General features: G+C 50.8%; 2 protein-coding genes across 2 annotated transcripts in view; one reads left to right on the forward strand and one right to left on the reverse strand.

Moving 5' to 3' along the window:
* Positions 1-6,333, forward strand: part of Angpt2 (angiopoietin 2) — a 43,257-nt gene extending 36,924 nt beyond the window's left edge. Inside the window, exons 8-9 of the mRNA XM_013024246.1 lie at positions 2,624-2,754; positions 5,469-6,333. Of these exons, the coding sequence (XP_012879700.1) occupies positions 2,624-2,754; positions 5,469-5,629 (292 nt within the window). The 3' untranslated portion in view covers positions 5,630-6,333. The remainder of the gene's footprint in view (positions 1-2,623; positions 2,755-5,468) is intronic.
* The window catches only part of Mcph1 (microcephalin 1), a 150,710-nt gene that overhangs the window by 89,121 nt on the left and 49,159 nt on the right, over positions 1-12,430 (reverse strand). Inside the window, exon 12 of the mRNA XM_013024245.1 lies at positions 8,272-8,349. Coding sequence (XP_012879699.1) covers positions 8,272-8,349 — 78 coding nt within the window. The remainder of the gene's footprint in view (positions 1-8,271; positions 8,350-12,430) is intronic.

The following is a 12,430-nucleotide window of genomic DNA, read 5'->3' on the forward strand; positions in this document are numbered from 1 at the left end:
CAACCCCTCTGCTCTCCAGACGGAGGTACTCTGGATCCACAGCAGCTCCCCACCCTTTGGGGCAGCAGCCTGAACGTCCCAGGGCAGGTGCCGCGCTGACGGAGAACGTCCTTCCCCAGATGTGCTGGGCGTGCTGGACGGGAGAGGGTGGAGAGCAGCCAGAGGCACCACAGCTGTGGCCAGCTCAGCCCCACGGGAGTCCAAAGCCAGCCCCGGGGGGGGGGATTGTGGGTGCGATGAGACCCTGCTGTGTGGGCACGCGCGCGTGAGTGCTGCTGCTGGACGCGCCTCGGTGGCAGTCCGTCTCCTGAGTGCCCGCCTCTGACCGTGGGGAGAGCAAACTCAAGTGAAAAGCCCTTGCACCCCGGGTAAATGCCAGGGCGGGCAGCGCGGGCCGGCCGGCTGGGAGCCCAGGGCCCGGGCGCGGAATGACGCCTACGCGACCAGCTTTAGAGGCAGTGGACAAAGATTCAGAAGCCTGTTTTGAGAAACTCTGACATGGTGTTTGAAAGTCGATGAGGCATTCAGTGTCTGTCACCGCTCAATACGGAGATAGCAGGGGCATGACTGCAGGGAGATGCAGACCCGAGACTTAGACAGCTCAGAACACGGGAGGAGTCCGCGTGGACTTCCCTCCACGCTCAGTGTTCTCTCTACTGGCAATGATTAGGAGAAATCAGAGAAAATAAAGAAGAAAGGACACAAAATTAAGGACTAGATTGTTTGCACAAGAAGATTTGACAAAATGGGTCCTTACTCTCGTATGCTGACATTTTATAACAATACTTTAAGCTGAGATGGTTTTTGGCAGATATTTCCTTTAGGAATCTTTAGGAATGCATCAGTTTTGGATCTGCCATTTAAAAAGTATACACTGGGGCTGGAGAATGTGGCCCGAGGGGCAGCGTGCCAACCTCGCAAGCACAGGGCCCTGAGTTCAAACCCAGGACTACCCTCAGCAACCCTTCCCCATCGCTGGCTTAAATCTTACTTCACATGGCAAAAAACTATCACCCTAATAAAGCATGATGCCAGTGTGATGTACTGAAACTGTGGGCGACTCTGAAGGCTTCTACATGCTGTCTGTGTTCAGCATCTGCTTTTATTCCCCCGAAGAATTCTTTGGGGGAATCTTATTCCTAGCTGTTGGATAAATGAAAACATGTTATGAGACATGGGTAAATGAATCGACAGCATGGAGTCCTTTTAATAAAACTGGACTAACTCTTAAATGGGTCCCTTTCCGCAGACGTTCTGGCAGCTTCCTACAAACACGGAGATTTCACTGTTAGGTAGTCACATGCCACCCCTCATGGCCATACAAAATCAACCAGGTCTCCTGAGAGCAAGCCTGAGGGTGGGGCTCTACTTTCCAAACTCAAAGTTTGTAAGAAAGCGTGCTAGGCTAGTGGACGGCTGAAGGATCTGTCAGCCTTCCAAGCGTAGACTAACTAAATGAACGGCATTCTTCCTTAAGCCGCTCGCCTCCGGGGACATTGGAGGAGAGTCACGAGAACTAACCTAACTAACCTTTTGAGGGAGACAGGAGTTAAAGGAGTGTGCAGGGCGGCGGGTCAGGTCAGGCCTGGCCAGGTGGAGAGGGACTGGACTGAGGGAGCTTCCAATGGCCTTCCTGGCTGACCCCGAGCAGCAGGTGTACGGAGGTCGCCATGGGCACTCCACGTGCGTCAGTGCCTGCAGCCCGGGACCTCGCTCCTTCCCAGACATGGTGCTGGGATGCAAGCACGCTCCGGGCGGGGGCTGGACGACACAGTGTGAAATTGGTGATGAGAGGGCCGGGCCCTAACGCCACTGTGGGCTTCTGCTCTGTGGGCGGCTGGCTCCTGTGCCTGGACACGGCACAGCGCTGCGTGCCAACCCGGAGACGGCCCGTCCCCCCAGCCGCCCTGGCCGTGCGGATGCCAGCCAGGCCCCTCCTGCCCTAACCGCCCGGTGGGGCGTGGGGCATGCGGATCTCCAGGGCTTCATTTTGAAATCATGGGCTCTCCGCGCTTTCTTTGGCTTCTCCTTGTGGCACCAAGGGTGTGGGGGGAAGGAGTCCCGGCTGTGCAGGGTTTGAGAGGCGTGGGCCATTACCTAGTAGTGTCTTAGTACGACGTTTATTTCTTTTCCAAGGTTGGAAGGCTCATGACATCAGAATATAGAACTGGGGCCAGGCAGCCTCAGGAGTATTTTCCATGCAGTTCTATAGACTTCCATCCCAAACGTGAGGACCCTATTCGGCCTCCTTCCCCACCCCACCCCCACCCTTGGGGGAAGCGATGACGTCTGAGGTGGACAGGCATTGTGCACTTCTCTACCTCGGGGTCCTTCTTCTGTGTATCGCAAAGCAGTGGGAAAATAAGAGTCCCTGCTGATATTTGTGCAGGCGCTATGTGTTAAAGTTCGCAAACATCCCCCTGTGCTGAAGGAGTTGATGATAAGTTGGTTCCTGTTTATACCAGTGCAAAATATTTTGTTCGGAGTAGGCACTGGGGCGCACGGACCAGCACAGGTCGCCCTTGGGTAGAATGGAATTCTTCGCCATGGAAAGTTTTCCACTACGGTCCATCAACAGCCCAAGCCAATTACAGTTTTTATTTTTTCCTTTGCATGCTTACAGGATTCACCTCAAAGGACTCACAGGCACGGCGGGCAAAATAAGCAGCATTAGCCAACCAGGAAATGACTTTAGCACAAAGGATGCGGACAACGACAAATGTATCTGCAAGTGCTCCCAGATGCTCACGGGAGGTAGGGCCGCCCGGGCTTCCTATTTGTGTTGGCAAGGAGTGGTTTCACGGCACACAGGCTTGTGTCAGCCTCACTCGGTGGCTGACAAGGCCCAACATTTCAGAGAGAGACACATTAGTGTGGCCCAGGAAAATTGGTTCCTCCCTTACTCAGACTAAGTGGGAAGTGAGAGCAGGCGCGCCCCCAAGACCCAGGCCTGCCACGCAGAGGAGGTGTTGGGATTGCATTTGCTGAACCCCAGGTACGGGGAAGATGGAGCCATTCCATCCTGCTTTCTTTCCAAACGATAATTTAAGGTTTGAAGGAGTAACTTCAGCTGTCTTTTTTGCATAAGGACTCCATGAACACATAGCAAGTATTTACAAATACAAACAATTAGTACATGCCTAAGAGTAAAATGAGTGGCTACCAATTTTAAGACAAGAGGATCTTGTCTCCCACTTTTTTTGTCCGGTTCTCTAACGAAGAAGTGGAAACGGACCCCATACACAAAGGCCCGTGTGCCACTGCTTAGAGAGCTGGAGACCCTCCTATCAAAGGGGGGAGAAGGACCTGGGGGGTGGGGGTGCAGGTGGGCAGATCCACCCCGCCTTCCCCTGCCTGCCAAACCCACACCGGCAGGGGCTCTGCACAGGAGAGGTGGGCGGTCTGGCACTACAGTCTCTCCTGGAGAGCAAGGAAACTCATTAGTAGCCAAGGACAAAATGTATTTATTTACCCATATCATTTAGGCTGGGGAAAGCAAGGCAGTCCAAGAGAGAAGGCAGAGAGCTGGGCCTCTGAAGAGGCCATGCCCCCCATCAGGCTGGACCAGAGGCCGCCCTAGAGCAACAAGGTGTCTGTGGTTCTGTGAACAGGCAGACAGCAGGTTCTAGAAGGGATCACTCTGTGAAACACTCAAAGACCGAGTCACGCACACATGTGTGCATGCATGCACACGCACACATGTGTGCACTTCTCACAGCTGCATCTCATGCTAGAGCAGTGGGCAGGAAAGAAGGGGGCTGCGGGGAACGAGCAGCACGCACAGCACAGACATGGTCTCATCACGGCGCCCGAGAGAGCCTCCTGCCTCAACCTCCCAGAGCTGGGATTACAGGAGAGCAGCCGTGCCCATTTCTTCAGTTAAGAAAAGTAAAGCTAGCCAGGCGTGGGTGGCGCACGCCTGTGATCCTTGCTACTCAGGAGGCTGAGATCTGAGGACCGAGGTTCAAGGCCAGCCCAGATTAGAAAGTTCACGACTCTCATCTCCAATGAACCACCATAAAGTTGAAAGTATAGGGGTAGTCAAGTGGTACAGCTCCAGTCTGGATCAAAGAAACTAAGAAACAGCACCCAGGTTCAAGCCCCAGTCCCGGAACACACACAATCACAGAAGCTGCTGTATGAACATCATCCCCTTCCTGCCCTGAGGTGGCCTCTTCACTGAAGTTCATTTACTTTCCTCCCACACAAGGCTTTTGAGATGTACTCATTTTTCTGGCAAATCCTAGCACCATTCTATTTGTGGACTAAGGTGTGTGTGTGTGTGTGTGTGTGTGTGTGTGTCTGTGTGTGTCTGTGTGTCTGTGTGTGTCTGTGTGTGTGTCTGTGTGTGTGTGTCTGTGTGTGTGTGTCTGTGTGTGTGTCTGTGTGTGTCTGTGTGTGTGTGTCTGTGTGTGTGTGTCTGTGTGTGTGTGTCTGTGTGTGTGTGTTCTGCTGCCAGGCTCTATCTGCATTGACCACTCAAGCTGTGAAGCTTTTTCTTTTTTTAAAAAACCAAGCCGATTGCTTGACATTTGGGCTCTATTTCAACCAAAACGAAACCTTTGGGCCCTCTGGCAATCAAGAACCATGCAGCCAGCCTGGGGTGTGATGAAGGCCTGTGGAGAGCTGTCCAACAGCGCCTGAGATCCTACGCCGGCTTCCCGTCACGCAGAAGGCCGGGGTGACAGGCCTCTGCCCCGGGCAAGGCGGTGGGAGCCGGAAAGCTTCAGGGAAAACTGGCACCCTGGAGCCACGAGGACATGGGGTGCGGCGGGGACACACTCAGGAGCCACGAGGACATGGGGTGCGGCGGGGACACACTCAGAAGCCACGAGGACACGGGGTGGGCGGGGCACACTCAGAAGCCACGAGGACACGGGGTGCAGTGGGACACACTCAGAAGCCACGAGGACACGGGGTGCGGCAGGGACACACTCAGAAGCCACGAGGACACAGGGTGCGGCAGGGACACACTCAGAAGCCACGAGGACATGGGGTGTGGCGGGGCACACTCAGAAGCCACGAGGACATGGGGTGTGGCAGGGCACACTCAGAAGCCACGAGGACATGGGGTGTGGTGGGACACACTCAGAAGCCACGAGGACATGGGGTGTGGTGGGGCACACTCAAAAGCCACGAGGACACGGGGTGCAGTGGGACACACTCAGAAGCCACGAGGACACGGGGTGTGGTGGGGCACACTCAGAAGCCATGAGGACACGGGGTGCGGCAGGGACACACTCAGAAGCCACGAGGACACGGGGTGCAGTGGGGCACACTCAGAAGCCACGAGGACACGGGGTGTGGCGGGGTACGCGCTCCTGGCGGGGACACAGGTTTCGGCGCGAGGATGTGCGTGTGCCAGCATGGCGGGTGGGAATGCGGCCTGGGCCTCGGGGGAGCCCTTCTGCGTCTGCATCCCGTGGCCTCCGCTTGGTCCTAACTCCTTTGATGCTCTGCTCCCACAGGTTGGTGGTTTGATGCGTGTGGGCCTTCGAACTTGAATGGAATGTACTACCCACAGAGGCAGAACACGAACAAGTTCAACGGTATTAAGTGGTATTACTGGAGGGGGTCAGGCTACTCACTCAAGGCTACAACCATGATGATCCGACCAGCAGACTTCTGAGCGTCTGCACCAGGAAGACTGTTCTACGCCCAAAGCGTCGACCAGACACCGCCTGGGTGCTCGGGAGCTGCAGGCCCGAGAGGGCCCGAGCACCTCGCCACTTGGGCCTGCCTCGCTCAGTGAACCTCGGGAAACCCGAGGAAGCCGTGCCGTGGCTCTGTGGTCTCACAGAGGCGAATTCAGGGCTCGTCACCCCAACCACTGCAGCCTGTGCGTCTACACCACAACCAAGCACGTCCCGGGCGAGCTGTCGTAAATAACTGGAAAGCAGAATGCCAGTGCCACACAGGGTCCCGGAGCCGTGCTCCTCCAGGCACTGTCACTGTCTGCAGACTATGTACAGCCCTGGGTCCTGAGCTCACCTCGCTAGCTCACTGAAAAGGAATACCACACTCTGTAAGCCATAAAACATATACGTGCATTCAGGGATTCCCAGGAAGTGGCTATCACAGTTCAATATTCTGAAAAAAGTGCATTTTTTATTCCTCTTAGGTGCTTCAAATGTTCCTTCTGAAACAGTATATTTATATTATCTGTTGACTGCTTAGTTTTAATTTAATGCTCAAAGAATATATACTGCAAAAAGTGAGAACTTCCAGGAGCTCTGAAATCACTGGGTGGGTGTTTGTATGATGATTTACTATCTGTTTGGCCTGGCTGTGAAATATGAAGGTATTTTTAGTAATTAAATATAACTTATTAGATGAACTGATGTTTAACTTTCATGATAATATTTACAGTTTTTGTAATTTGGTTATGACACAACTGTGCCTCATGACAAGGAAACATTTGATATTTAATGGGAAAATTATACGTTTAGTTTCATGCAGAGGTCTATTTTCTCTTCTAGTAAGACATATTTTAGAAAACTATGCTAACATTTAATTTATACTGACAAAAATCATTCTGTTTAAGCCACTTACAAGCTATATTCTCTGGCTAGAAAGGTGGCTCAGTGGTACAGTGCTTGCCCTGCATGCATGAAGCCTGGGGTTCGATTTCTCAGCACCACATACAGAGAAAAGGCTGGAAGTGGCGCTGTGGCTCAAGGGGTAGAGGGCTAGTGAAGAGCTGAGGGACAGCGCCCAGGCCCAGAGTTCAAGCCCCACGACTGACCAAAAACAAAAATACAAAGCTATAGTCTCAGGACTCGTCTCTAAATTTATTAAGGAGAAATATAATTCACCTTAGTAATATGCTGAAGCTCATTAGCAAATGAAATGCTTTAGAATGCAAAATGAAACCAACTATGCACAGTCTACTCAAATGTGTGGAAAAAAATCTGGGAACACTGGTAAATGCTTGGGACTGCAAATATAGTCCCTTCGGTTTACCTTCTTTTGCAGTTTGCATAGTGCATCTTTACTAATGCCATCTGTGCAGGGAATCTGAGTCAGTGGAGAGGAAGTCTGGGGTCGTCTGTTGCTGGCACTTCCTGCGTGTCTGTCTTCCTCGCTTCCTGCCCCATTTTCCTCTGCGGATGCGGCTTATCCCTGCCACCCCAGCCTCAGCATCAGGACCTGGTGAGCTGCTGCGCGCTCAGAGTCCGGCCGGGGACCCTCCCACCATGCTGAAGAGAGCTTGAAAACCTCGACAGGGGCGTCACGGGCCTATCAAGTTAGAAATGCACGAGATACTCAGGAGGCTCCAGAGCTCCACAGCCACAGCGCAGGTATCCAGCAAGGGGGGAGAGGAGAATGCAGGAGAAACGGGAGGACATGCGGCTTCGTGTGCGGATACCAGAGACTAGCTGTGCTACCGTACTGCTCACTGGTCGGGGTTACCCACAATCTCTTGACACAGGAATGGGAGGAATTGGTGTTTTCACTTTACACTTCAATTCCTTACTCAGGAGTTCAAACAAACAGTCTCCCTGGGAGAACTTCTTATTTCCTCTCTTTAAAAAAAATTTACAAAGTCAAAAGGAAATCACAACAGTCACCTTAAACATGAGAAAAGAAACAAGCAACCACCTCGTCAGCGACAGTGAGGACACAGAGTGGGCCTCTGAGGGGCCGCGCCGGGTAACTGCACAACAGGAGCCCTGCGGACCTCCCACTGGCCTTGCAGACCCTCACCTTTTACAAGAACAGACTGCCTCAGACTAGTCAACAATCTTGAAAACAGAAGGCAGCTTCTACAGAGTCCAGCTCCCAATCAAACCAGACTCTACTCACTTTTGTATCCTCAATCTGAAAAATTTAGAACCTGGAACTTCTCATTAACCGTCTGAAATTCTTACTAGTCAGTAACATTTAAGTGGCATTTAGGAAAAGAGAAATCAAAGTATAATGACCACACCACAATCAAGGCACAATATTTGTATCTACGCGTGAAACTTCCACTTACAACAAAAGCATCCTTTTTAGAACAAAAATTAAACTATATTGCTACCTTTCCTTTCTGAGAATCTAGTTTCTTCATGTCTGTTTTCTTTATCCTGTGGGCCTTTGTAATCACATTTTCACTACTTTTCACAGAGTATCCACACATGTGCTCCTACAGGTAAGTAGGTGAGCATTCCTACATCGTGTAAATATGTGTTCTTAGTTTCAGCATGCCTGCTGTTAGTAAGTTGCACTATGCTTCTAAGAATTTCCCGAGAACACCAAACTGCATTGATTGTCACGACAGCGACTTACAGGAGCAGCAGGGAAGTGAGTTGAAAGTTCAAAAGGTTCCTCAGAAATCCAGTGACCCAGCTCCAAAGACCACAGTACCTGCAAGAGATGCAACACACGGAACTTAATCATGGGGTTATCAGGCCATCATCAAAACTCGCTCCGCTTACCGCGGAAACCAAACAGAGAGCAGCACAAAGCCCTCCACAGGCCCGGAACACTACCCACATGCGCTGCACTGGGGTGATGCGCATTAAGAAGAAGAGCCCTCCTCAGGGATACAGATCTGAGTGGTTATCTGTGTGAAGTCACACATTTAAACAGCGACCTGGTTTTAGGTATATGAGGTACCATGTATACTGTTATGCCATCTCCTTGGGAAGCAGAGATCAGGGAGGCTTTGTTCAAGGTCAGCCTAGGGAAAAGTTACCAAAAGCCTCTCTCAACTAATAAGGAGATCAAGTGATACTGTGTCGACTAGCAAATGCAAGGCACTGAGTTCAAATTCCCATACTGCTAAAAATCCAACTCTCCACTTTATACAGTTACTTACACATAACCTGCCACAAATAACTCAGGACTTTGTGAATTTAAAAAATCTAGAAAGGGGGTATAGTTCAGTAGTAGAACACTGTAGTTAAGACCCTGGGTTTGACTCCTAGAATGATTAAGAAAAACACACAATGAATTCATAAATGGATGGTTGGATGAATGGATGGGTGGATGACAAAGAACAAATAAGCAAATAAATAGCTGTGAATATCCAGGGCACAGGCCCAAATTCAGCGGCAATCTTCCTTCACTTGTGACTTTGTTTCCGGTACTGGCAAATACTTGGAAACAATTCTGTCTTCTGAAAACCCAAGAGTCTGGATGAAGAAAATGTTTCACAAGTCACTTGTTCTCCACCTCCTCCATCTTCATCATCATCATCATCATCATCATCATATTATCATCATTTTATTTTAATTACTTGAATATACACTACTAGATGATCAAAATGATATTTTCATTTTTTGTTCAAAAATGTTTGCAACTTGGAAGTCATGTCTATTTCATACCCAAGCTTCCTAAACAAAATCTGTATTTCTATCCACCAGAACTTCATGGTCAAGATAATCAAACTGAACTGCATGCCTATGTTTAATTTTAATCTGCATTTTTATTTCTTACACTCAGAGAGCTTATCCCTTTTTTTGAGTTTGCTATGCAACGCTTAAGCTCTTCACGCTGGATGACCAGGAATGGGTCTGTGGCTCCTTTTTTTTTTTTTTGGTAGTTTCCAGTGCATAGTACCATCTATGGGAGATTAATCTTAAGTACTTCCTTCTGTATAAATTAAAGCTAATACTTAACATGCAAAAACAATATTTCTTTTCCTAGGGAAATGCAGGCACAAGAGTGAAATAAATATAGGATTCAAAAGTAGAATGCAACTCTTAGTACCAATGTGGCTCTTACAGATGCACTTATTTATTCAACAGCTATATTATCCATTATCCACTCATCTGTGGGGATTTCAGTGAGAGCCTGAGACCAATAAACACAAAACCCAAGCGAGGTACTGGAACCTCTATAGGAAGTTCTCTCTCCCGCAGTGTGCTGGGAACCTTCGGAAGCAGCAAACACCCCACCCGGAAGAAGGAAAAGGTCCCCAGAGGACCATCAATGCGCACAAAGTCCACTGTCCGTGAGAACAACACGGACAGGAGACAGAAGTGATGTTGGCTTGGTTTGGCAAGTGCTGAGGCCGACTGGCTGGTCAGACAGCAAGGTGTCGCGAAACACCATTGCTATTCCAACGTGCTGGGCAGTGCGGGTGTGGGACACTGCCGGTCAGACCGGAGAAACCGCACCCAGGGCGCAGGGCCCAGACAACAGGCAGAGCTGCACTCCCAGCTTAGTGTGGGGGCATTTTGTCAATTAAGTCCCTTTCGGTTTTCTTCTCTCTCTCTCTCCCTCTCCCACTTCCCTCCTTCTCCCTCTCCCCCTGCCCCTTCCCTAGGCCCCACTACTGAGAGAAGGGGCGAGGGAGAGGATGGGAGAGAAGGAGGCTCAGCTTATCAAGATTAGTTCAAGGAAAAGAAAGTATTAGACAACTGGTCATCTACACCCCAAACGCCGGTTCTGTCTGGTCTGTGTGAGGAGTGAAGTACTTACATTATCTTTTTATCAGACAGTGTCTGTGATCACAACTGTGCCATCCGTCTGTACAGATCTCTGTGAGTCCGTATGATTAGCCCAGAATACAAAATGGGATGGTTTAGAATGGGGCTCATTTCAGACACGAAGCAATGGAAGACAGAATGTTGGGAATCACGAGGTGCCAATGAGCAAAGCCAGGGAACCACTCCTACAATGCGGTGGCGCTGAAGCTCAAGGACAAGCCTCACGGAAATGCCAGTGGGATTCCAACACCTGCGGATAAAATCCACGTTCCCCGAGTTTGTCCTTTTCTAAATGTTAACAAAATAGAACCTAAGGCAGTCACAGTAAAATTATGGTACGGAGATCGGTCGATTTAATTTCTTTAGTCATCCCATGAATTAATGTCATATGGAGATAAAAATAAGGCAGGGCATGGCACTGTGCCAATGCGGTGATCCCTCACCGAGGGGACGGCCTTTACTGGGCCGCGTTACTTTAGCATCCACGACAACAATGTTCCGCATCTTCCATGTAGCAAGTTGGGTGCAAACAAATGGTGTTTTTAACTTTTGGAGGCCACTTCTCTCCTGAGCCCTGCCTGCCTCTGCTTTCAGATCTGGTCCCCAGGTCCCCGCCAGACCAGACCTCAAGTGGGAATTAGAGACAGAGCCGCACCTGACTTCCCGGACCAGCAGCTCCATGGAAGTCTCATAATGCGGGTGATGCGGGGCCAGCTTTAGGGGTGGGAGGGTGCCTGGACTGGCTGCATAGTTTGAAGTGGAATCCAGCATAGGTCTAGAGAAGGATCGGTCACCAGCCTCAGGCCCCTGGACTCTCCATGAATTAGTCCAACCACAGAAAGCAGGCTTTTTGGGATACTATTCGTGTCTTCCAGACAAGGGGAAGTTTGAACCCCTGTGGCTGGGAGGCTGGGGTAAGTTAGAACCCTACATGGCCACAAAACCAAAAATCCACATTTAAAACTAGTACCAATTCTAAAACAGAACTAGACAAGACAACCACCAAAGGCTGAGTCCATCCCTACCAGAACTCTGTGCAGCTCTCACTCAGCAAGCTGAGTCCAGCGTCTGCTGAGTGACCTGCCACTCTCACCCATGGCCGGTGCGAACAAGCGCCTTAAATTTTTTCCAGTCATTTCATTCTTTTCTTCTTTGTCTTTTTATTTATAGACCCTTTTCTTTTCTTTTTGGTGCTGGGGAAGGGACCCAGGTCTTCCCACATACCAGGCAAGAACTCTGCCGCTCAACCACACCCTCCCTATCTGACTTTTTAAAATTAACAAATAAAAATCATGTATTTGGTGCACAACATAAAAGGGGGAGGTCTTCTAGGGCAGAACTACACGATTCTTTGCATACAACACATTTCATGCTGTTCCAACACTCACTAGCCAACCGCAAATCAAACCTGACAGAAGCCTCAGCTACAGGCTTAACCCACAGGAGCCTGCCCACCCCTGAACAATCAGAAGTCTACCCTTAACCCAGCAGGTCCCCCGTGCAGCTGCCTGAACCACCACAAAGGGATAGGTGGGAAGAAGCGGGGGAGGGAGAGGGGAGGAGCAGGGGAGGAGATGTGAGGAGCAGGGGGAAGAGGTAGGGGAGAGGCAGGGTGAGAGGAGGGGGGAGGAGCAGGGGTAAGGGAGGGGTGAAGGGAGGGGGGAGGGAGGGGGGAGGAGCAGGGGTGAGGAGCAGGGGAGAAGGAGATGTGAGGAGCAGGGGGGAGAGGGGAAGGGAGAAGCAGGGGTAGAGGTGGGTTGAGGAACAGAGGTGTAGGGGTGAGTAGCAGGGGAGGAGCAGAGGGGAGGGAAGGGTGAGGAGCAGGGATGATGGAGGGATGAGGTACAGGGGCGAGGGAGGGGTGAGGGAGGGGGAAGAAGGGGTGAGGAACAGGGGTGAGGGGAGGAAGGCGAGAAGAGCAGGGGTAGGGAGGGGGAGTAGCAGGAGAAGGGAGGGGGGAAGAGCAGGGGGGAAGGAGGGGGAGAAAGGGGTGAGGAGCAGGGATGAGGGGA

This window comes from Dipodomys ordii, unplaced genomic scaffold (assembly GCF_000151885.1).
Source record: "Dipodomys ordii isolate 6190 unplaced genomic scaffold, Dord_2.0 Scaffold74, whole genome shotgun sequence".
In the NCBI taxonomy this organism is placed as follows: Eukaryota; Metazoa; Chordata; class Mammalia; order Rodentia; family Heteromyidae; genus Dipodomys; species Dipodomys ordii.